This window comes from Pelobates fuscus, chromosome 6 (genome assembly GCF_036172605.1).
Source record: "Pelobates fuscus isolate aPelFus1 chromosome 6, aPelFus1.pri, whole genome shotgun sequence".
In the NCBI taxonomy this organism is placed as follows: Eukaryota; Metazoa; Chordata; class Amphibia; order Anura; family Pelobatidae; genus Pelobates; species Pelobates fuscus.
The window spans coordinates 32,715,960-32,742,113 of NC_086322.1; the positions used below are offsets into that span (position 1 = coordinate 32,715,960).

At 44.1% G+C, this 26,154-nt stretch overlaps 1 protein-coding gene across 2 annotated transcripts in view; it reads left to right on the forward strand.

The window, feature by feature from the left end:
- Positions 1 to 26,154, forward strand: part of ATRN (attractin) — a 178,922-nt gene that overhangs the window by 25,773 nt on the left and 126,995 nt on the right. For both annotated transcript variants that reach the window (XM_063457594.1, XM_063457595.1), the window contains exon 3: positions 20,836 to 20,949. In XM_063457594.1, the coding sequence (XP_063313664.1) occupies positions 20,836 to 20,949 (114 nt within the window). The remainder of the gene's footprint in view (positions 1 to 20,835; positions 20,950 to 26,154) is intronic.

Sequence of the window (26,154 nt, forward strand, 5' to 3'; positions counted from 1 at the left end):
CTATTCCTGGCACTATAGGGTCATTAAGTCACCCCCACACTCAGGGCCCCTCCCTGCTGGGCTAAATGGATTAAAACTCCTTCAGCCACTTACCTTTCTCCAGCGCCGGGCTCACTCTGTGCTGGGGAACTCTCCACCCCCTGCCGACTTCAGATCCGCATGCGCGGCAAGAGCCGTGCGCGCATTCAAACACCCCATATGAAAGCATTACTCAATGCTTTCCTATGGACGTCCAGCGTCTTCTCACCGTGATTTTCACAGTGAAAAGTGCGGAGGCGCCTCTAGCAGCGGTCAGTGACACAGCCACTAGAGTCTGGATTAACCCTCAGTGAAATGTGTTTAGCTGCAGGGTAAAACTAAAGGGACCTGGCACCCAGACCACTTCATTGAGCTGAAGTGGTCTGGGTGCCTATAGTGGTCCTTTAAGGCTCACTGCACTAATGACATATAAGGGGTTGATGGAGCTTCAAGGTACCTCCCTGAGCACACTGGAGCTCTTTTAAACCTTTAAATCTCGTGAGTGCAAATTAACTTGACATAGCCACACATGTTTTAATAGTATTATAGTATTGTGCTAAAAAATAAATAAAAAAAAATTACATTATTTTTAGCTTTATTTTCATATCTCTGCTTCTGAAAGACGAATTGGGAAGGTCTCTGGGGTAAACGATCGCTGATAAACGATGTTGATTGTTTATATTATACTATGTATTTTCGGTCATTTTGTTTCATTTTGGTGGCTGGGAATATATGTCTTGTTCTTATTATGCCCTTTGATTTTTAGGCATTTTTATAGCTGGATTTGCAGTGAAATTTTTTTTTTATGTATGTTGTGCCTAGAATGATAATTCATACAGCCAGAGACTGTGTATTAGTTTGTGTGGTTTACCTGGAATACTCTATAGTGAAATACATTGATAAAATTGCTGTAATAGTTTTTGAGATGTAAATGAAATGTACAGTTCTTAGAAAAGGTTAGCGTGACCTCTTAGACATCTAAGGTCACGCTAACCTTTTCTAAGAACTGTATTGGATTTTAGGGTTAGGGGCCCAGAGGGGGTCACTACCTTTGAGAACCTTTGTATGGCTGAGAATCATGGGGGTTTATAGATGCTTCTCCTAACTTCCCCCAACACAACCTTCAATCTATCAGCATGACCTCACTAGTGTGAAGCTGCTGATTTCTCATCAACATAGAGACTGCAATATTTTAGTACATATGAAAGTGTTATTCCAACCACCATGGCCACTTCTGCTTTCAGAAGTGGTCATAGTGGCAGGAGTTGAGAAACGCTGCACATTCAGTGATATTTGCAATGTTGTGCTTCGGGCTTACAGAACATCTCCCTCATTGAACACTTAACTTTCCTACCCCCACCCCAAATGTGTATGCTCCTGTTTAGAGACAGCTATATTAACACATTTTGGAGATTGACATACATATTAGGGCATTATAAATTTTAATAAAATGAAAGGGGGGTAAAATGGGTTACAGTAACGTTTTAAAAAGGACACAATAGGCACCAGAACAGCTTTAGTTTAGTGAAGCACTTTGTTTATACAGCCTTAGTCACCCCTCCCTGCATGTGACTTACACAGCCTTCCGAAACACTTCCTGTAAAGGTTTATACTTCCTTTATTTCACAGGCTGATTTTATAATTCCTCATCTCCTGCTCTATTAATGGCCTGCAGGAGCCCCCTGTGTGTGAGTACAGTTAAATATACAGAGTTAGGGGGACACTATACTGTAGTCACCAGACCAACTGCAGCTTATTGTAGTTCATCTGGTGAGTATAGCCTGTCCCTGTAGGCTTTTTGCTGTCAACACTGCTTTTGTTTCCATTACAGCGAAGGACACCTCTAATGGTCACGCCCAGGGCCGTTTGAAGGAATTTGGGGCCCCAAGCAAAACAGACATGGAGGCCCCACCCCACACATGCACGCTCAAGGTCTGGGCCCCCCGGCGCCTGCACCCGGGTCCTCCCCCCCCCCCCCCCCCAGTGTCTGCAGGGCCGGTGCAAGGATTTTTGCCGCACTAGGCAAAAGTAAAGTTTGCCACCCCCTATGTGACATCACAGTGCCCCACCCATATGATCTGCCATGTTAACTAACACAGTGCTGCAGTGCCGCCGTGTTTACAATAAAAGGCCTGCAGGGACAGGCTATAGACACCAGAACCACTACATTAAGCTGCAGTGGTTCTGGGGACTATAGTGTCCCTTTAATGTGAGGTAAATTAGAGATTAGTGCCACGAATAATATACTAGATTGCCTACTTACAACCAGATGAGGATGATGATGGGCTTCAGCTGCCGTCTGGCTCCACTGGTCTGGTGTAGAACAGGCTCTCTTTTGAGGGCCATTTACACAGCTCAAGGTCTGGGTCCCAGGGTCCACCTTCATGTTCCACCAATGAGTTTGTTCACAGGGGTGTGTGTGTGTGTGTGTGTGTGTGTGTGTGTGTGTGTGTGTGTGTGTGTGTGGGGGGGGGGGATGTCCTGATGTGTGTAAGGAATGCATTGTGTGAATCTGTGTTTGTATGTGTAAGGGCTGCAAGGTGAGTTTGTGTATGTATGGGATGCAGTGTGTGTGTCTGTAAGGCAGTGTTTCCCAACCCAGTCCTCAAGGCACACCTACCAGTCCAGGATTTAAGGATTACCCAGTTTTGTCTAAGGTGCTTTTAGAAAAAAAAGAAAAAAACACCTTAGACACAACTGGGTCACCCCTAAATCCTGGACTGGTAGGTGTGCCTTGAGGACTGGGTTGGGAAACACTGCTGTAAGGGATGCACTGAGTGTGTGGAAGGGGTGCATTGTGTGTTGCTGTGTGTAAGGGATGCATTGCTTGTGTATGTGTGTCTGTGTGTAATGCATTGTGTGTTTTTCTGTGTGCAAGGGGTGCATTGTGTGTGTGTGTGTGATGGATGTCAATCTCTCCCCCTACCCCCGTCAATTTCCTTCTTCTCCCTCCCTCTCCAATTTCCTTCTTCTCCCCCTCCCTCTCATTTCCATCCTTCTCCCCCCTCCAATTTCCTTCTTCTCCCCCTCCCTCTCATTTCCTTCCTTCTCCCCCCTCCAATTTCCTTCCTCCCCCCTCCAATTTCCTTCCTCCCCCCTCCAATTTCCTTCCTCTCCCCCCTCAAATTTCCCCCCTTCCTCTCCCCCCTTCCTCTCCCCCCTCAAATTTCTCCCCTTCCTCTCCCCCCTCAAATTTCTCCCCTTTCTCTCCCCCCTCAAATTTCTCCCCTTCCTCTCCCCCCTCAAATTTCTCCCCTTCCTCTCCCCCCTCCCCCCTCCCTCAAATGTCCTCCCTTCCTCTCCCCCCTCCCTCCCTCAAATTTCCTCCCTTCCTCTCCCCCCTCAAATTCCTACCTCTCCCTCCCCTCCCTCAAATTTCCTTTCTCTCCCCCCTTCAAATTTCCTCCCTCCCTTCCTCTCCCCCCCAAAATTTCCTTCCTCTCCCCCTTCAAATTCCCTCCCTTCCTTCCCCCCCAAAATTTCCTTCCTCTCCCCCTTCAAATTCCCTCCCTTCCTCCCCCCCTAAATTTCCTCCCTCCCTCTCCCTCAAATTTCCTCCCTCCCTTTCCCCCCCACTCCCTCAAATTTCCTCCCTCCCTCTCCCCCCCACTCCCTCAAATTTCCTCCCTCCCTCTCCCCCCCCACCCACTCAAATTTCCTCCCTCCCCCCACCCACTCAAATTTCCTCCCTCCCTCTCCCCCCCACTTCTCAAATTTCCTCCCTCCCTCTACCCCCCCACCCACTCAAATTTCCTCCCTCTCCCCCCCACCCACTCAAATTTCCTCCCTCTCCCCCCCACCCACTCAAATGTCCTCCCTCTCCCCCCCACTCACTCAAATTTTCTCCCTCCCTCCCCCCCACCCACTTAAATTTTCTCCCTCCCTCCCCCCCACCCACTTAAATTTTCTCCCTCCCTCCCCCCCACCCCCTTAAATTTTCTCCCTCCCTCCCCCCCACCCCCTTAAATTTTCTCCCTCCCTCCCCCCCACCCCCTTAAATTTTCTCCCTCCCTCCCCCCCACCCCCTTAAATTTTCTCCCTCCCTCCCCCCCACCCCCTTAAATTTTCTCCCTCCCTCCCCCCCACCCCCTTAAATTTTCTCCCTCCCTCCCCCCACCCCCACTCACTTAAACCCCCCCACTCACTTAGAACCCTCCCTCCCCCCCCACCCCCACTCACTTAAATTTTCTCCCTCCCTCCCCCCCCACCCCCACTCACTTAAATTGTATCCCTCCCTCCCCCCACCCCCACTCACTTAAATTTTCTCCCTCCCTCCCTCCCCCCACCCCCACTCACTTACATTTTCTCCCTCCCTCCCCCCCACCCCCACTCACTTAAATTTTCTCCCTCCCTCCCCCCCCCACCCCCACTCACTTAAATTTTCTTCCTCCCTCCCTCCCTCCCCCCCACCCCCACTCACGTAAATTATCTCTCTGTCCCTGACACCCGGAGGGCGCGCGAAGGAGCACTCTCTCTGGCTGAGTGCTTCCTCTTCAGCTCCCTCGCGCGCCGCGTACTGATGCCGGAGCCGGAAGATGACGCCTCTCCCCCCCACCCACTCAAATTTCCTCCCTCTCCCCCCCACCCACTCAAATGTCCTCCCTCTCCCCCCCACTCACTCAAATTTTCTCCCTCCCTCCCCCCCACCCACTTAAATTTTCTCCCTCCCTCCCCCCCACCCACTTAAATTTTCTCCCTCCCTCCCCCCCACCCCCTTAAATTTTCTCCCTCCCTCCCCCCCACCCCCTTAAATTTTCTCCCTCCCTCCCCCCACCCCCTTAAATTTTCTCCCTCCCTCCCCCCCACCCCCTTAAATTTTCTCCCTCCCTCCCCCCCACCCCCTTAAATTTTCTCCCTCCCTCCCCCCCACCCCCTTAAATTTTCTCCCTCCCTCCCCCCCACCCCCTTAAATTTTCTCCCTCCCTCCCCCCACCCCCACTCACTTAAATTTTCTCCCTCACCCCCACTCACCCCCACTCACTTAAACCCCCCCACTCACTTAGAACCCTCCCTCCCTCCCCCCCCACCCCCACTCACTTAAATTTTCTCCCTCCCTCCCCCCCACCCCCACTCACTTAAATTGTATCCCTCCCTCCCCCCACCCCCACTCACTTAAATTTTCTCCCTCCCTCCCCCCACCCCCACTCACTTACATTTTCTCCCTCCCTCCCCCCCACCCCCACTCACTTAAATTTTCTCCCTCCCTCCCCCCCCCACCCCCACTCACTTAAATTTTCTTCCTCCCTCCCTCCCTCCCCCCCACCCCCACTCACGTAAATTATCTCTCTGTCCCTGACACCCGGAGGGCGCGCGAAGGAGCACTCTCTCTGGCTGAGTGCTTCCTCTTCAGCTCCCTCGCGCGCCGCGTACTGATGCCGGAGCCGGAAGATGACGCCATCTTCCGGCTCCGGCATCAGTACGGTGCGCGAGGGAGCTGAAGAGGAAGCACTCAGAGGAGAGTGCTCCCTCGCGCGCCCGCCGGGTGTCAGCTGGGCCAGCCTCTGGGGGGCCCTGAGGTGACCGGCTGCTGGGCCCCCCAGGAGAAGAGGCTGGCCCAGTGGGTACATACCGGGGTCGCAGGGCCCCCTGCGACCCGGTATGTACCCACTGAATGTGGGGCCCGGACGACCTGAGCAGTCCGGGCCCCCCAGGTCCTATGCCCTGATGGCGGCCCTGCCGGCTCTGCTTGGGGCCCCGGGCCAGCTCGGGGCCCCAAGCAGTTGCTTGGTTTGCCTGTCGGGTAGCGACGGGCCTGGTCACGCCTCAAACAGCCGTTAGAGGTGCTTCCCGGGTCAGTGCTGCAGTGTGCAGCCAATCACAATGCTTTAATATAGAAAAATCAAGGAGTCGAAATGGGGGTGCAACTAGGCCCCGGAACACAATTAAAGTTAACTTAGTACACACTCCTACCACCATGACCACTTCAAATCTCTAAAGTGTTCATGGTAATTGGAGTAACCCTTTAAGCTAAAGTTGTTTTGACTCCTATAGCATCCCTTTAACTGCAGAGATCTTTTTGTGTCCTGCCTGTTAACTGCTGAGCTGTCTCGCCTCCATGTTGTAGCTCTGGGGAGGATTCCTGCAGAGGAGGAGAGGGCCTCTGCAGTCTGACATGGGTACCCAGCAGAGCAGGAAATCAACAATGCAGTTACTCAAGAAAAGAAAAAAAACATATGTAGCTTCAAAAGAAAAACAAGCATTCTGTTCCGTGTGTACAGGGTGACGATAGCACAATAAAACTTTTTTACAGGTTAAAATCTTAAGCCTCGTTTTATTAAAGTATGTTTGCCATGTTCACACGATTACTATCTTTACCTTTATTTTTTCTGCCTCTTCCTCTTTTAAATGCTATTAATACTGGTGTGACTGTAAAAGAACCTAGTACACATAATGTGTGTGTTTTAAGGCATCTATTGTCTAAAGGTCACGCTAACCTTTTCTAAGAACTGTACTGGATTTTAGGGTTAGGGACCCTAAGGGGGTCACTACTAAGGTATCCTCTAGCCTTCAAGATGTGTGTTGTAAGGCGTGTGTTGGGAGAAGCATCTTGAAGGTTAGAGGATACTTTAAAAACTGTAACCCTCATAATTCTTAGCCATTCAAAGGTTCTCGATGGTAGTGACCCCCTCAGGGCCCCTAACCCTAAAAGCCACTGCCTTTAGCTGATCATCAACAGCAAAATACACCCTATATAATTTGGAGTAGTGAAGTGTATGTGTCGTTTTAAACAGTGCTGTAATGGCACAATCTTCCCGTTAATTTGTCGATATTATAGCAGTGTTACTTACAATGTATAGATTTTCAAGGCAACTTTCCCAGAGTTATTAATGTAGTAAGCATCTGACACTTGATTTATAATAATCTTTACAATATTAAGGAAGTCTTCTGTGTCACATAATAATAATAAAAAAAGCGTTCAAAAGGAATGTAACGGATCACCTGGCACCCTGACTGGGTACCTCTGTTGAAGAATGCTCCTAGCACTTCCTGAGGGCTCCAAGCACTCCAGCCAACACCATAACCACCGTAGACTCCTTTAGAGAGCAAGACATAAACAAGCTCTTACAAGAACTTAGTAGTGATTTAGCAAGGGATTATGACAAGCATAGCAATCCCTTGTAGCAGATTTCCCCTAATAATAGACGGCACTCCAAATTGAGGGTGAAGTAGAACTGACAGAGCTGTGGGTTTATTGTTCTTATATACACATTCTTACACATTAGTACCACCCACAGGGTTTTCTAAAACAAAGAATAAACATGTACAATACACTCAGACACTCCCACACAAAATCCTACCCTCTGCCTGTGATACAATGGGTTAATATGATTATCACAGGCAGGAAAATACAGTTTTACACAATATTCATAACTAAAAGTATGCATCACATTCACATTACATTTTCAGAATCGGCATACTCCAAATACCAACATACGTCAAAATCATACAAATTGGTCCAGTGGGTCAAAAGTTAGATCGACATCCTTTGTGACCAAATGAAGCATGGCTTTTCTGCCCAAAACCAGTTCCACAGAGTCTTCTATCCTGGGGATAATTGGGAAGTAATCCAATTATCTCCAAGGACAGAGGCAAAACTCCATTAGCCACATGGTAGCAAAATACAATAAAATACATAAAAATCTATAACTGTGCAGCTATTGCATAAAACAGGTACATATCCCCAGATAGCTTAGATCAGTTCAATTGCCATGGAGCCAAAGTATTTCACATAGTCTTTTGTTATACGAATGGGCTCCATGGCATAGCTATCTGGGGTAACACTGCTCACATAGGGCAAGTACCGAATGACGCGGCTTCCAGGTCTTTGCAGGGGAAAATCAAGCATTTCAACATGGGGCCATAGTCACAGGGCAGGTGGCTGGCAATCAGTCTTCTCCAATGCCCAGTGGCGAGGCTGGTTCTGCCACAAGGAAAATGGAGGGATTTTAATTCTGTATAGTTATGTGACTGTACCTCTGCATATCTCTATGGAGTACAAAAACACCCCATAAAATCCAGCCAATAAATTGCCTTACCTTTCCAACGTGGCTATTTTAAGCCTGTATGTCACATTTAGGATTACAATTGAACACACTTATGGTAGAATGTTCAGTAAATCATGCCCTCGTGTAGTAGTTGCATTCATTATTCTCATTCAAATATATATATATTTTTTACTTTTGTTGAAAAGAGCTAAGCTTTGTTTTCTCATTGTTGGTTACCTGGCTGAACTAATTGATTAATCCCTTGAATTACACTCGTAAAATGATTACAAAACCGTAAGCGAAGTTAATCTGTTCTCTCCATCACAGCGATTAACATAAACAGTCTGAAACGATTCTTGAAAAGGAAACGGATATTATCTCCTGTAATCTCCGGCTAACTTTAGACTTTGAGCAGAGTTGTTTTTCGATATAATTTGTAAAGCAATATTTGCCAAACAGTGTGGTGTAACACAGATTGCTGACAGACAGCCGCTGTTCTCTCTGTGTGTTGTGAGATTAGAGATTTATCCGTGTTATGTAATCTTTTATGGAAGTAGAACCACAAGGATTATTAAGCAGAGAGGCTGTGTTGCTACCTGTGTAGTACAAGATTGGAATTTATTGAAATAATGAAAGCACACGCATTGCTGAAGGAACGCATTGCTGAATGTGTCTATTATTCTCCCTGTTTTACAGAACCCCTTATTAGGAGGGCATGACTAGCATATATTGTTTACTGCAATCAGGAATTCTGATTCCTGCAAATATTACATTACACATATTACATTGATTTAAACATATCTATTTTATCTCTCTGCCTAAAAAAATTACAATATGCATGTATATATATTTGCATATGCCCACCCAAAATCCTTTGCAGTAGTAACATCACTGCATATTTGAGACTGGTGTGCAGATCTGTGTGTTTGTGTATGTGTGTGTGTGTGTATATATATATATATCTCACACCAGTCAAGCTATAAGACTTTCTTTTCCCACAGAAATCACACATTTGCAGTGATGTTCTACCGCAAATGAGTTAAACAAAGAATCACATTTTTGCCTCATTCCATTTTAAACATGGATTCCTTGGCATCTGTGTTTGCTGTACACAACAGCTTTGAAACACAACTCGGGAAGAGATGCAAAGCAAGTGAACCACTTATGGACAGCTGCATACTTGTTAAAGGACCACTATAGGCACCCAGACCACTTCAGCTCAATTATGTGATCTGGGTGCCAGGTCCCTCTAGTGTTAACCCCTGCAGCTGAAAACATAGCAGTTTCAGGGAAGGGTTAATCCAGTCTCTAGTGGCTCTTTCACTGACAGCCGCTAGAGGCGCTTCCGCGCTTCTCACTCTGAAAACTACAGTGAGAAGACGCTGGACGTCCATAGCAAACCATTGAGAAATGCATTCCTATGGGCGGTTTGAATGCACACGTGGCTCATGCCGTGCATGCGCATTCGGCGCTGATGTCGGCAGGAGGAGGAGAGTTCCCCAGCGCCGAGGGAGCCCGGCGCTGGAGAAAGGTAAGTGGCTGAAGGGGTGCGGGAGTGGGACCCTTAAGGTGGGGGGGACCTAATGACCCTATTGTGCCAGGAAAACGAGTTTGTTTTTCTGGCACTATAGTGGTCCTTTAATAAAACAACTCTTCATATTGAGTATGCTTACTGGCTTGCTAGTAAGGCATGGCATTACATCTCTTCCTGAGTTTTGTTTTAAACTATTGTATACCAAGGAACCCATGTTTAAAATGGAATGAGGCAAAAATGTGATTCTTTGTTGAACTAATTTGCATATGCCCACCCAGAATCCTTTGCAGTAGTAACATCACTGCAAATTTGTGATTTCTGTGGGAAAAACAAGTCTTATGGCTTGACTAGTGTGCAGATCTGTGTTTAGCAGTATATTAACTATACACTGACTTCAGGTGGACGGGTTTTCAATCACAATTTTCCCCACCATAACTTTCTTGATGTATGTATGTGTAGTATATATATTCTCAAAAGGGTCATGCACTCCAGAACACCAGAAAAAGCAAACACAATAAAGAGCACACAATCTGCCTGTCATCCATAATATGTAAAGGTTCTGTGAATGGACCAAAATGGCAAATTCTTTTGCTATATTGTCATATGATTTTTGGATGACAAGCCCATTGTGAATAAATATATATTGTAGCGGAGCTGCAATCCTAAGATACAAGATCTACACTGGGTTTTCCTCTGGAGCTGGAAGAAAGCACTGGTCAGTGAATAAAGCCCATTCCCCCCCGTATCTGGACGACACACAGTTCTGGGAGTCAACTGATCTCTATTAGCTCACACATGGCCTTTTATGCACAGCCCCATAGTATGGCGTCTCTACAGCAAGTTTACAGGGGTTTTTCCCAAGAGTCTCTAGGTCTGAGAGATAATTGAGCTGGGACACATGCTAACTCCATTATCTCTCAATTACAGGGAACATAAAATATCACAAAATACTGAAAAAACATAATAAAACATTAGAGGAACACCATAATTCTTATATCTCTGAATAGCCTGTGCCTGAGCGCCCAACATATCTGAAAAGCGATCAGATCGCTTTGGGGAAATGGGTGAAATTCGGGAGAAGTTTTGACCGGCCATGAGGTGATGCCCCAAAAGCATTCTGGAGAATCCAGGTCTCCGTTCGGGAGTCCCTGTACAAACACAAACGCCTGGCTTTTAGGTAGTGAATGCTACCCCTAGTCGGTAGATCCTATCTCCCGAACGTGGTTCGTCTAGTTGGTCGGGGAAGTGTAAAGGCAGCAGTACCATCTTAACCGGGGTTTGCCGAAATGATAGCCGAAATGAGTTCCACGCACTTGACGACCAAGTACTGCTGCCTGTGTTCGGGAGACAAAATGGCCGCCATGCACTGGACTACGTGCGTTTGGTTATACGAACAGCGGCCACCCAGGGAAAGTATTTGAATTAATCCTTTAATTGTGGTCAACAGCCAGGGGTGGTCGGTATTCTAAGTCAGTAAAGAGGGGCACCACACATGTTCTGTTCGGCTCCCGAGCCGGGGGCGATCTCAGGGAATGATACCTGGTCCAATAAAATATATTTATTTTATTGGGATTATATACAATTCCAAGAGAAAAAGAAGCCGTTTAGGTATAGCTCAATTCTCAATTATCTGCCATTTAAGAGCTAATGCACTTTTTGGTTTCATTTTTGATCATATCTGGCAGCACAGTGTGTTTACTTTAGCAATTGTTATATCCTGTTAATTTAGATTCACACACCAGGCTCCTGCAGGGTCTAGCAAGCTAATAAGAAAGCAGGAGATAAGAAATTGTAAATAAAATAGTCTGCAATAAAAGAAGTTTAAACATTAGATCTCCCTCAACTGGAAATGTATAGGGAAACTGTAGGTCACATGCAGGGGAGGTGTGGTTAGGTCTGTATAAACAAAGTGATCTTGATTCCTAAATGGCAGAGAATGGAGCAGTTGACTGCAGGGGCATGGTCTATACATAGGAAAACTACATAAAGTTAACATTGTTTTGATGACTGCCGTGTCCCTTTAATGTGGAGCTCTGCTCTTTGTCAATTCCAGAGGAATAGTTTTCCTTTTGTAATTCTATTAAGGGGTTTTGGAATCTTACGCCTTCAAACAAAAATAAATATTGTGATTCTTCTAAGAATGCCCCAGGCTATCTAAACTTCAGGAATGGTTTCTCTTTTACAGCTGGAGTAAATATTTAATGTTGTGTATCCGCATAAAACCAGACGAAGAAATCTAAATCTAGATTATCATTTACTGCTTGTTGAGGCATGTTATGTGCAATTGGTAATTATTATAGCATACTATGCTAATTAAAATAATGGACAAGCTCTCACCCTCTTGCATTCTTTATTTCAGTCCGGTTTTAGTATATCAGTTTTGTATATTAGTCTGAATGTCTGTATACGCTTTTATACAATTGAAGCCGTTGTATATAATAAAAATAAAGACCTGTTTTGTTTTCCTTTCTTTTTATATAATTCTAACCTTGCATTGCCGACAGTTACTGTAGCTAACACATCTGTGTTCTGTTTGCATGGTAGGTAGCATTCTCCCACTATAAAATAGAAATTAGCTAGAAAAATGGATATCTGCAACAAATGACAGAATTTTACTTACTTTCATCCATATAATAAAACATACTTCTTATTGGACAATGCCTACTAGCCGTGTACAGTAACATTTTACAATAAAAAATAAAATAAAAAAAAATCCCTTCCGGGAGTAACTAAACCTGGAAACTTGGCACTGCTGTTCGGCTGAGCATTCTGAGAATGGCAATTCACAAACATCTGCCGTGTCCAGATTAGCTGTGCAGCCTGCTCTAGGGACCTTAGTTGGACAGCTGATATTTCATGATATTTCAGTCCTATGTTAAATTCGGAAATGAAACAATTTTTGAAATTTCTTTTTTTGTTTTTGTTTGGGGAAATACATAGCTGGCTACTTGTGTTAATTTTTAATTTTTTATTTTTTTTACATCCTGTAGGTTCTCACAGCTAATTTAAAAACGTAGAAACAAAAGGAAATTCCCCTTAGTCTTGGATCAACAAAGTTAAACCCAAGGTTAGGGGAATGGGTCAGAATAGGTGGTATCAGCTCCACCGAATGTGGGCATGAACCCTTGATTTAAGAATAATGAAGAAAACACATAAGATGCTGAGGTGGTGCCCTTTTGAGAGAGCAACTACCCAGCTGGCTGATAAGGTTGTTGGTACAGTATAATTTTGTGCCTGGATGAATCTTAAGGTCTGGAATCCCGTAGGCAGACAGGAGGGGATAGGGGGAGCGGAGTAAGGAAAAAATTCCTTCAGAGCAATACTTAAATGCTATATGAAAAAAGTGCCAAAAAGTATCCTTGTATCAATGAAAAAAATATAAAGCTTTATTAGTCTATTGTAAGATAGAAAGAATACAGAAGCACTTATCTCTCAGCAGATTGGCTCTGTTATCTATATTAGCCTTAAGTATCAAACCTAGGTAAATAATACTATTCAAAAGCCTCCTTAAGTTGGGGCTTGTACCGTAGAAGTTTTAGGCTAATATTCCCCTGCAACAGCACATAGCCTTAATGATCTTGTTAGAAGATCAATCAGTTAGGTGATCAATCCATCCAGTATAAACAAAGTATATTCATGAGTATAAAATAGCAGATAATTGTAACAGGCGATAGTTACACAGTAGTAACGAAGGGAACAGAGTGATCAAAGTGTACCTTGAAAACAAGTATAAGTCTAATATGACAGAGACCTAACACTGTTCTGCTGCTGTAGCTATTCCCTAGCTTCTGCTAATAAACACCTTCGTGGGTGTTCTAAACTGAAAGGCTGAATTCAATGCTGCAATACTGTCTAGTGGAGTTGGACTCCAGAGAAAATCATAGGGATAAGGTGATTAACAAAAATAAATAACCATTGCAAACTAAGTGAAGGGAGGGATTCCCTTAGTGCCTCCTGGTGTGGTGCCCTGTGAGGTGCCGATATGTGGTGATTGGGGATCCCTCCGGGCATCTTATGTGTTTTCTTCATTAATTTAAAAACGTTCCTACGTCTTAGAACCAAATATTTGTAGTTTTACTTTCTGTTGATGGGAGTAACGCCAGTCATTTTGTAAATATGTTTTATCTGATTCTTTTGCTGACTTGTAACAAAGCCAGGAAATCTCACGGAGATTGCTGGAAATGAACAATTTTTTTTTTTTTTTTATAAAAATATTATGATGGATGGTCAATATTGCTTATCAGGTTAAATGTTTGTTTTCTGTATGTTCCCGAGTCTCAGTGAGTGAAACAGCTCATTATAGTCCAATATTGCCCATTCATATCCATTTACACTGTTGCGGATAGGAATCTGCTCCTCTTGTCCAGTTTAGGATTACCAATTAAAGTTTATTTAGGAAACGACCTTGTTTAATTTTCACATTTAGAGAAAGTTATCTTGCACAGTGACACTGCTGACTGACTGAGAGTCTTACCTGGCACTCTCAGCCAATCAGTAGCTCACCATTGGTAAAAACACTTTTCAAGCCGTGTTGTGAATAGGGAGCTACTGATTGGCTGATTAGAGCTGATACCCTCAGCCATTCAGCGACACACCCATCCACAGCTTCATTGTGATGAAATTTTATAACATGACAGGAGGCTTCGTATTTGCTTAAGTCTCTCTTTACTAGAACTCCACAGCAGCACAGAAAACAACCAATCAGAAAAAAGTTAGGTACTATAAAACTCCCCTCCCCATGCATCATTTCCTCTTTCTTTGCTGCTCCGCATCAGTACAGGTCAGAGTACCACTGCCTCCTGCTTATGTGGGTGGCTTTGGGTTTTATTTTGATTTGTTAGGATTATTTTCTGGTATCTTAGTATTTTTCCAATTTGTTGTCTGTACCTTTTATTTAGTATCATATATTTTTCTACTTTTATATATTTACATGTTATATTTTTATACTTTCGTTATCTGTACTTTTTATTTAGTATCTTAGATATACGTTTCTTCTTATTTTGCCTCCCCTGTCTTCTTGGGGATTCCTTTCCTCATGTGGTAGTTTTAGGGGAGTTCTTGGGGATTCCTTTTCAGCCATGCCTTCCCCCTTCCCCTCTCTGCATGCCCCGCCATTCGTCCGCGGGCTGCATGCACGGCATAGGGGTTTCAGGAGACTAGCCTCTGGCTGTCTCCTGATTTCCCCGAACCTCTTTGTGTTTTACTGGCAACCGTGGTACTCGCGGTCGGAAGCGAGTACCCGGCGACCGAGCCACCCTCCCACGCGGCCGCCCCGCTCTCCACGTGGCCGCCGCCACACTCAGCTCCTTCTCTGAGCCGCGCAGCCGAACGGGTGGAGGAGGGTGCCCCTACTCGAAACGGCCCCTCCTCCGTCCACGGATCGGAGCTCTGCTTTTGCCGCCCTACCGGGATTCCCCGACGGATTTATGGCAGGTTTGCCTCCCCCCTTTTCATTTATGCCTTATATCTCAACGCAGAGACATGATGTAAACCAACATGCTTAGACCTGGCGCTTTTTGCCCAGGGTGTTTCATATAAGGAGTAATATGATGCCTGTAAGGCTGTAGATGTGTGACTTTCTTTAGGGAAATATTTTAATGTAAAACGCTTCCGTTTATATTCTGTTTTGTTTCTTGTATTCTGTCCTTATTTCTCATAACCCACTTCTTTATGCTTTGTGTGATCTTACATATTTAGGTCACCCTTTATCTTTCGATGACAGTGTACATCTAGACTGCAGGATTTTTTAGTTGGCTTTACATTCTTGAGATTGCTATAACATTTTTGCTGTCAGGGTATATCACAGATTTAGTTTTACAGTTTACTGTGTGCTTTCTGACAGTGTAGATCACAGATTTAGTTGTACTGACTGTGTACTCAGAGTTTTAGCTTTCCTGACTACCTGTATCACAGACTGCTGTGAGTTTTGCTACTGACATGTGGGTTTGCCGTCAGTGTATATCTCAGATCGCGGAGAGTTTCTGCGGTCAGTGCGTATCGCTGTCTAGTGTGCGTTCTCTGTCTGGGTATATCACAGTTTTTCTCAGAGTTACAGGTGTATATGGACGCAGTTATACAGGCTCTGTACAGGGGTATACAGTGCCAGTTAGCTCTTGGATTCATATCCTTCTCAGTGTATATTTTTTCTAGCCCAGCTACGAGGTCCCAGGAGGGACTACTCTGATATGTATTCTCTGCCTATGGCGTATATATATATGAGCTACAGACCTGGCTCTGACTCTAACTGGTATGGAGACCAGTCTACGCTGATACCTTACAATTTATCAGGTTCTTGGGGAGAGTCATTGAAGTGGGCTATTGTTTAGCCCTACTCCTGGAAGTGCCCATGGTTGCATATCATTAAGGTGGTATGGTGATGGTAATATGCTAAGACATTTTCTAACGATCTGTGTGCGCACGGCATACCGATTCACGGTTTACGGAGAGTATCGCCCAGTGTATCTTACGTTCATGGACATGATGGTCACTAGGACAACTTCCGCTTTACCCGCTACAGCTGGAATACCACTGTTTGCCTGCTGGGCATTTAAGGACTGCCAGTCCTGGTTCGGGTTACTCACACGGCACTACGCTGTCTAAAGGGTTGGTGTCTAAGGGTCCTATGTCACAAGAGGCCCTGAGGATCTACTAATTTTGGGACCTCTATCCGAACCCAGAGGTCCCCGTTACTCATTCAATACCCATTGTAAAGCGCTACGGCATTGGAAGGCGCTATATAAATACGTGTTAATAATAATATAATGGTGATACACAACCCATTGATTGGCCTGCTATGTCTGTGCCCATATTAACGGCCCGCTATGTCTGTGCCCATATTAACGGCCCGCTATGTCTGTGCCCATATTAACGGCCCGCTATGTCTGTGCCCATAAGAACGGCCTGCTATTGTCTGTGCCCATAAGAACGGCCTGCTATTGTCTGTGCCCATAAGAACGGCCTGCTATTGTCTGTGCCCATAAGAACGGCCTGCTATTGTCTGTGCCCATAAGAACGGCCTGCTATTGTCTGTGCCCATAAGAACGGCCTGCTGTGTCTGTGCCCATAAGAACGGCCTGCTGTGTCTGTGCCCATAAGAACGGCCTGCTGTGTCTGTGCCCATAAGAACGGCCTGCTATGTCTGTGCCCATAAGAACGGCCTGCTGTGTCTGTGCCCATAAGAACGGCCTGCTAGGTCTGTGCCCATAAGCACGACCTGATATGTCGGTGCCCCATTTGTATGGCCTACTATGTCGGTGCCTATTAGCTTGGCCAACTATCCTGTGTTCATTAGTTTGGCCTGCTGGGCCCGCTCTATTGGTGCCGAACCCCCTTTTGGCCGCGGGCCTGGGGGAATATCACTGAGGAGAAGCCACTGCCCACCAATGACACGGAAATGGGCAGGTGTCCGGACAAGCACCATGGCCATGCTATCCAAGAGGACACCAATATACGGCCATCTGGATATGGTAGGTAGGGTGAAGGCCCTAACCTCAGACCTGAAGGGCAAGTTGTCTTACGAAGACCCCGGACACACATCCGCGGTTTGCGCCAGTCCGGCGACGGCACATCTCCAAGGAGAACTTTGCACAGGCAAGGACCGGTACTCAGTCACCTACAGGAGAACGCGGTGTTTTCCTTGTCTTTATCAACTAACTCCGTATCTGCCTCCCGGTATCCATATAGCTATCGGTAGTTATTCCTGCGTAAGGTTAGCTCCTGGCCCTGTGCGGTGGGGCTTACTTGTCTTGCCTTCCGGCCTGCTATTTGCCTTCTAGCTGAGATAGAATTTGCGTTTTTACTCATACCTACGTTATTGTTGTCTTTTTCGTTTTTCGTGACTTCCTTTTCCTTTCGCTCGGGTCGTCGAGAGGCCTGACTTGACCTCCTCCGACCTCCTGGGTGCTCGTGGATAGCGGAGAACGTCTCCTGCTTTCCTCAGACTACCAACGGTCCGCCTGGAACCCGCGCGCGCGCACGGGATCCGGACGGTCAGTTGATAGTTTTTCCATCGTTTTCCCGTAGATTGCCCTCAGCCTTATGCTGATACTCGTATTTGGTGTACCCTTTAGTTGGTCGCCCTGAGTCCCTAGGGACCCTAGCTTGGATCACAGGAGGGTGCGACCCTCCATCTCTTCAATCCGAGAATATTTTATCTGCTGGAGCAGAGAGCGAACCCCTCTCAGATACGTTACCGGACACTGATTTGTTATTAGAGGGCGCAGCCCCCCCCTCAACCTCAGCCGGAGACTGAGCTGGATACAGGGGTCATGTTTGGAGGAAGCATTCTCATAGAGAGGAACGGTCACGGATGCTGACTCTACTGTTTGGTTATTTACGGGTGCGGCCCGCTCAGGCTATCAGCCGGACGTTAGCCCGATATTTGATCACATTAGTAGAGAGCGCGGCTCTCTCATGCACTCGACGCTCTACGGTGCCATCCATTTGTTCTTCACACAGGCTTGTACCTGTGCAAGACACCGATGACTTCATGGAGGGGCGTCCCTCCTGCATTCAAGTAGTTCTGACGTCCGTGCTACTGATTTCGATATAGAGGACTGCCTGGTCATGCAAGATATCCATAGGTAGACTGGTTCCCTCTAGTCTTTCTCCTGTAATGGAGGGATATTCTCACAGTGGTATAACGAGGGGTGACTCCCACTTATTTATACACATTCCTGGAGATGATACGGCTTTCGGATGGAACTCAGGTATTATGTGAGTGCAGGTTTGGGTATATTCTGCACCATAACAAGCAGAGGATTGCTTTCTGTTTTTGGATATCCGGACCATTGTGAACAACTGCTCAGACAGTTTCTCCCATATTTAGGTGGCAGGAGATACGGGGACCTTCATGGAGCAAACGGGCTCTACCTTGCGCGGGTAACAGGATTAAGGAGAGCCTATTACCCGCTCTGAAGGTAAAAAGCCGTACGTATGGTTCACAGGGTACGACCGGAAACCCCCGTTTTGTCTTGACCTCCCTGGTCCTCAGATCTTGGGATAAGATGGCAGGACTGCCCCGTCTCCTCGAAACGTATACCTGGTGATCAGGGTTTGGAGATGGAGGACCCTCCGTCTATACTCTAGTTATTCCTCACGGGAGCCATCTTGTTGGATTTGCGCTACCCTACTTTTCAACTATCGTCGAGGAGACCTACGAGACCTTATGGTGGTACCTGGTATACCCCGACTCTCACACAGACATCTTTCACTCTTGGACGAGGGCATTTCAGGATGGAAATCTGCGTTCCTGTTTGCACTTTCCCATTCCTTTGAGGATTTCTGGGATTCCCTATTCCCAGAATAGTCGACCACCGTTCCTCCACTCAAGTTCAGTTCGGAACCCTGAACGGACGTCTTCTGGAGCTTTTTCTCTACGGCGTCCGAAGTTTACACGGTCCGTTTGGACTATTGGAATCACTTTGTATACGGCTGGTCTGGCCACACTCTCATTGTGTGCGTTATGAATTTATGCTCGGATGAGTCACCCCACCGGGTAGGACATGAAGGTACGAAGATCCTCCTCGACTTCTATTGCGATTTTGGTGGTGGTCTTCGGTGCATTCCTTGAGATTGGAGATCTCCCTGCAAGGCCGCATCGCCGAATGGCCCTGGCACGATCGGTGGAGCCGCCTTATGGGTCATGAGTTGAGACTTGGTGTCAGTTTTCTTCTCGCGACCCTAGGTCATAGAGCGGATTTTGAAGTTATACAACTACAGGAATGTGACTAATAGGTCGGCTTGCCAGCTCATGGACCGACTTCTAGGAAACAGTTTGCTACGCCACGTACAATGGATTTACCGACGGAGGGTGCCTTTTTCCGTATTTGAGATACCTTGTCGGTTGGCATCTTCTTTGAACCGTCGGCTGTCATTTAGCGTATTGGAATGTCCAATTAGGATTACTCTGATATTTCCTGGAATAATTACCAGCGACACAAACAGCGTTGGATTGGTGAACTGAGCTTTCAAACAGCAAATACGAAGCCTCCTGTCATGTTATAAAATTGTAGATTATGCTAGCTTTAGTGTACCTATAATCTTAATTTTATTAATGACAGGAGGCGAGTATTTCCCACCCATTCTTGTCCCTCCCTTGTTTTAGGTTATAGTTTAGATTATCAGGTAAGTATGCAACTCTGTTTGTTGTTTCTGCTACCTGTCGCTTGTTCCTTATGTCTGTGTTCTTTTCCATAAGTAGGGTTGGGATATCTACATATTAAGGTTAATTTGGTTGCAACGTTGGGTACCTACATGTTTATTCAGAGTACATTTCATTGGATAATCAACCTGTTCGATTCTGTTTTTCTCTCGTTTCAGTTTACAGTCCATCTACACTATCTAGTTTGACGGTTACACTTGGATGGTGGACATCGTTATATTCATCGTACCTAGGACTTTGTTTCTTCCCCATGATGTTCTCTGCCTTTTATTCTGTTTTGTCGCAGCTTGAAAGAGGAAATGATGCATGGGGAGGGGAGTTTTATAGTACCTAACTTTTTTCTGATTGGTTGTTTTCTGTGCTGCTGTGGAGTTCTAGTAAAGAGAGACTTAAGCAAATACTCGCCTCCTGTCATTAATACAATTAAGATTATAGGTACACTAAAGCTAGCATAATCTACAATTGTTATGGCTCCAGCTCCAGGGTATTCCTCTAAATAACTTTAGAAAAAAGTTCTGTAAGTGAAAGTTGCAATGAATTGAAACAATATCCACTTTTCAACAGTTGATAGCACTACACATTACTATACTACATTCTAGGGGGAATTAAATGAATTCTATAACATTTTTTTTTAACCATTTTGATTTTCAGAACTTTATGCAAAAGTGTTTAAAAACATTATTTGCATGCCATTTTCTTCTTTTTTTTTTTTTTACCTCTGGTAACACTTTATATGTGCATGTATTTTTCATGAGGCAAGTGAGTGGCATGTCTGCTTTAATAATTATCCTCTTTTTATTTATATATATATATATATATATATATATATATATATATAATTTTATTTTTTTCACGGCAAGAAATACCTGATGTGCCACATTTTGGCAGGACACCATATAGTTTGTTTGAATTTTAACTCCCATCCTGTTGACAGCAGGAGTTGTGTAAATAAACCAAACTGTGTGTGAAGGTGGATGTCCAGTTGTGAACATAAAGATTTGTTTTCCTCTTTTTCTCAGATGCTCACACACATAACCTGGCTCGCTAAGCAGTGAAACGTGGTCAGGAAGTAGAACACGAATGTGATCTTGTAATAGTATGTATTTTAATCCACTGTTCCGTATTTTTTTTTCCAGCCCCAATACAGTTTTGCGTCTTCGATTCAATCACTTTGCGACAGAGTGCAGCTGGGACCACCTCTATGTTTATGATGGCGATTCAGTCTACGCCCCTCTGGTTGCGGCCTTCAGGTGAGAAATTTTTATTTTATTTTCCATAGCATCCATGAACCCAAGAACAAACAGAATCTATGGAGGTGTGCATGGTGGATATGTGGGGTCTTCTATGTCGTCACGGTGTCGAACAGATGGCTTAAAATGTTATATTATGTGATGCAGACCACATAAAGCACAACGACAAAATAGGAATCTAGCACCAACTGCACTCACTAAGGCGCCGATTGTGAATGTAACACAGAAGAAGGGCTGCTCACCTGAAATTATGACTTGCAAACCATTTATGTCAACAAACAAAAATAGCACATACAAAGCTGAAAATCACTCCGAGAACAAAGAAGTGTTCGACTGAACAATGCAAAAAAGCAGCATTATGTGTAAATAACAGAGCTGTGAGTGTGTACTGCCCCAATGTTTTGGCAGACTGGGGCTTTTCTCCAGGGAAACACGTCTTGGTTCAGTTTCATGGAGGGTGGAACTTGTTTGACTGATTTAATGTGATCTTTTGATTCTGGTGTTTTCCAGTGATGAAATAATTGCTTGTGCCACGTTGTAGATAAGGTGGCTACGTCAATAATCTGCAGTATCTGCATCACATACACCGCAAAGTATCTCTCCAATACACTGACAGTCTGAGGATTAATGCCAGTCCATTAACATTGCTTCCACTCATCAATCACCCTTAAATCAGGACTGGCATAACGTTTTCATTCCCTTATGAGTTAACTGATTCTGTCAGGACAGTAGAATCTTAAAGGTGCACTCAAGGCAAACCAAAAGTCCAGGATATGTTCCAATGGACATATCGACAAAGTCTGATACATTGGCAAAAGGTTAGGTAACAGTTGCACAATAGGTAATAGTTGTAGTGTTTTTTTTTTTCTGTTTTTTTTATCCAATTGTTTATTTTACTTCAGTTCAAAGAGTCCCTCGAAGTACCGTGACTGCATTATTGATTTGAAGTGGTCACGGTGCCTGGAGTCTGTATGTACACAGTTTTCTCATTGAAACACTGCCCATGCAAAGATTAACCCCTTAACTGCTAGAGGTGCAACTCAGCCTCTGTCAGCGTCATTAACCTGCCTTGAGGGGGAATTTCATCAGCTGTGATGAAAGACTTCATTAGAATTCAGGAAGAACTTGGCCTTGGTGCTAGATGGAGGTGAGTTTTATTCATTTTTTTGGTAAAGTATGGGGGGCAGACAGTAACCCTTTAGCAGTTTAGCTACAATTCCCATAAACTCTTACTGTGCTAGATAATCTCAGCAGTTCTATGGAACGTTATATGAGTGGTGGTGTCATTTCCTGGCCTAGTGAGAATTAACACGAGAAGCAGTCAATATGGTACCTTGCTATATAAATATTTTTTTATACTTTTGCTTAAAGATTTAATACATTGGGTATTTTATGTATAAAGGGGCCCACATCAGCTTGAATGTCCCTTTAACCCCTTAAGGACCAAACTTCTGGAATAAAAGGGAATCATGACATGTCACACATGTCATGTGTCTTTAAGGGGTTAAAGGAATGAGATGACATAATGGTTTTCTTCGGGTCTGGTATTGTCTCTGCTTTCCTTTATTCACCTTTAGTGTTTGGAGAGTTGTGTAACCTTCCGTTTGAGATGTGATTGTAGGGGATTGGGAGTTTGTGCGTAGCACTTCTAGTGAAGCCTTTCTCTGTGCGGAATAACACAGGTTTATCCACCTTTTATTCCTCGTCACTGAGGTTGTGTGAAGCTGACACAAGAGGACAGACAAGTTTTTTTTGTTTTGTCATTATATTGAATACACCTCTTGGTGTCCAGAGAGAGATTCAGAAAGTGAAGGAGTCACGGTAATAACAAAATGGCATTTCAGATTTGTCGGCATGATTTGTCTCTCATGGAAGAATCTAAGGAAAATGGTGACATGTCCTGTAATATTATAATTCTAGGCAGCTACCACAATGTGCTTTAAATTGATAAAATATTTTTCTAATCTCACACACATGCAGATATGTATATCTGATCATTTCCCAAACATTATTGAATTGGAAATGAAAATACAATCTTACAGGACATAGTTTTGATTATACGGAGTTTTAAAATAGGTTATTCAAGAGTGACGTTTTGTTCTATAAAATGTACTAAAAAAAAAAACCCAAAGCTGAAATTGATACCGGAGAAACTGACGGAAGCCAAGCACAGAGAAGTGGACACAGGTTTCTTCAGGAAGGAAGAGATTCTTTATTCGATTCACCGATCGGGGCTCAGAGGGACTAATGTCACCAAAATACAACAAGATCTGAGCCCAGAACTGACTGTGTAAATGCATGATATAGACATATAGCTCCTCCTATAGTTAACTCTACCCACATATACTCTTTACCCAATCAGCTGAACAAAGCCTAACTTCCCTTACCTGTTAGACCACATGGCTCACCCAGAACAATGGAGGAGGGGAAGTGTTTTCAGTTTCTGCATTCCTGCACTTGCTCAATACAGTGTTGATTGTATCTTAGCTACGTGTAACTGACTAACTGATACACCAACATTTACACATATGCCACGTGGAAATCTCGGCCTACTAAATTTAATTTCTACCGAGCTTCCACAACAAAATGTTTGTTTTGCTTAAAGGTGAGTTATAGGGAGAAATTACAGACCCCTCTCCCCCCTTTTTGTTTGTTAATGCAAAACATAGCATTTAAAAATAAGAAAGAGACTTTTTACCGGAGTCTTGCGCATGCGTGATAGTAAAACACTGACAGATGAGATGCCAGGAGCTGAAGAGGACCGACAGGATGAAGATGGTGGAGGCTGCGACGGACATGATTTTATATCCAAGTTCCAAGTTTTCATCATATCACCTATTCACTGCCAAGTAATAGTTTTCCCTAAAACCTCATACGTACAGCAATGCCTGTGCATTTCAGTGTCCTGAAAGAATCGGTCAGGAGTGCTTTTGAGAAACACTATTTATTTTCTATTTGTTTATTTGTTCACTCCTCACGAAGATGACCTATTTTTTCTAAGCACTGATGCTTTGTCCACTAAGAAATTGTCCACAAATCCCATTCTGCATTGGCCTTTTTCTTCACATGGAGGCATCTTGGCAGATTATCATTTTACTAGCAATTTAATGCGAAATTATTCATTTATTTTTGCATGGACCGTGAAAGCAACAGACCCGTTTTTAACAGCCAAACACTGTGCACAACGAGCTTGCTTGGGTTCTGGGGGGAAAAAATGATGACTTTTTTTTTTTTTTTTTTTTACCTGGTTCCTGAGACGTGTCCATTCGTGGTCAAGGTTTGTAGTGTTTACAGTCTAGTGCAGACTCCCTTCTAAAAATTCATGGCCAATGCTTGCATCACTCTTTGGCTGTCAGTGTGATCATTTACATTTTGGAGCAGAAAAAGAAAACAATTTCTTCTAATACTTCACTGTAATATTTGTTTGAATTCATTAGCTCTCATTTCCCCATCGGCCACAGTGCTCTCAGCAGCTCTATAGAAATTGAAATGCTGATTTGGCCTCGTAACTGTCCCAGCTGTGTCTCCACGTTCATTAGCTCACTGTAGTGTGGAGTTCACCCATCAAGTATATTAATCTCTCCTGATTAGCCAACCAACCAACCATTTGCATATTATTATATTTTTCTATTAAAGCAATTCATTTGCCATTGTTTAGTGTACCCTTCTCAGGCATTTACAAGTTTCTAGAAAATTATCTTCCTTAGTCTCATTATACAACTTCCATCAATTTTTGGAGAATATTAAAAGACAAAACATATACCCACTATTAGGTGCAAGGTAAAGATTAGGATGCAATCGGTTCTAGTTTGGTGCTTTTATTCATCTATCTACTTTTAATATATTTTTCTAATAGTTAATTTTGCACCACAAGCCCACCTGGTCTGTCCTGTCCTGCCCTGCCTTTCCCCCTCAATCCTTCTTGGAGATGTTGGAAGTCCTGTGGATTTCAAGAACATGACAAAAACACTGATGTTAGCTTTGTGTACACTACATTCCGCTTAAATATGTGCAGAATTATCCTTGTGTTTTTGCCTTTCTTGCGAGTGTGCAGACACTGTAGCCAGATTCTGTGAAGAACTCTGTGAACCTTCCTAAGAAGCTGGCTGGTCAGGAGCTTAGTGCTGGTACAATGGTCTGTCTACTCAGGTGGAATGCAGATGGAAAGGGCTTGCCCGAGAGGCAATCACCATGGACTGTTAAGTGGTTGAAGCAGGTGTTGGCATATATTTTTGTATATATCTTAAAGCAGGTTTCCCCAAACTCCGGCCCTCCAGATGTTGCTGAACTACAACTCCCATGATTCTATGAATGAAATAGATAGGCTGAGAATCATGGGAGTTGTAGGTCAGCAACATCGGGAGGGACGAAGTTTGGGGAAGCCTGTCTTAAAGTCTAAACAGTCTGCCTGTATTGCCCCATTGAAAGGAAATCTGTGGCAAACCACATACAAATCTCATTAGCCCATGTGTTGTTGAAATAAGACTTTATGGCTGTTATCTTATATACTAATAGAAAAGTTTATATAGAACAACGTTTACCACTGTAAAATTACTTTAAATGATTTAATAATTGTCATCAGAAACTTGTTGGCAGCCCAATATGCATATAGAATGTTCCCTTTAATATTCTCTGATCTTTCTCATGGAACAAAGACACTACCAATTTGTGACTGCCATCTTCTGCTCACTGAGGGTCCACACATACATTGAAATAGTGTTTGTTATTGAACAAATAATTCAGAAAGACTGCCCCGCGTGTAGATTGTGGATTCAAGACTTCTTCATATTGTACTGTAATTACTATTCCTACGGAGTTAATATCATTTTGTTTTTAATTACCTAACTCTGCAAATGCACGGTTGTTTAAAAGCTCAAAGATTTTCAGGGAGAAAACAGGGTTATCAGTCGCAGTGTGTTGGTAACAATCTTATTACATTACTGCTGCAATAGAGAGTTGCCACAGATAATACAGCAAGCTCCTTGTGCTTCATTCTACTAGAGCAGGCCATGTCTGAGACACTAGAATCCCAGGTGTAACACTCCATTCAATCAGTTTTTACTCTATAGTTTCTTCTAATCATTTAAAGGGACACTATAGTCACCAGAACAACTACAGCTTATTGTATTTGTTCTGGTGAGTAGAATCATTCCCTTCAGGCTTTTTGCAGTAGACCATGTATTTTCAGAGAAAATGCAGTGTTTA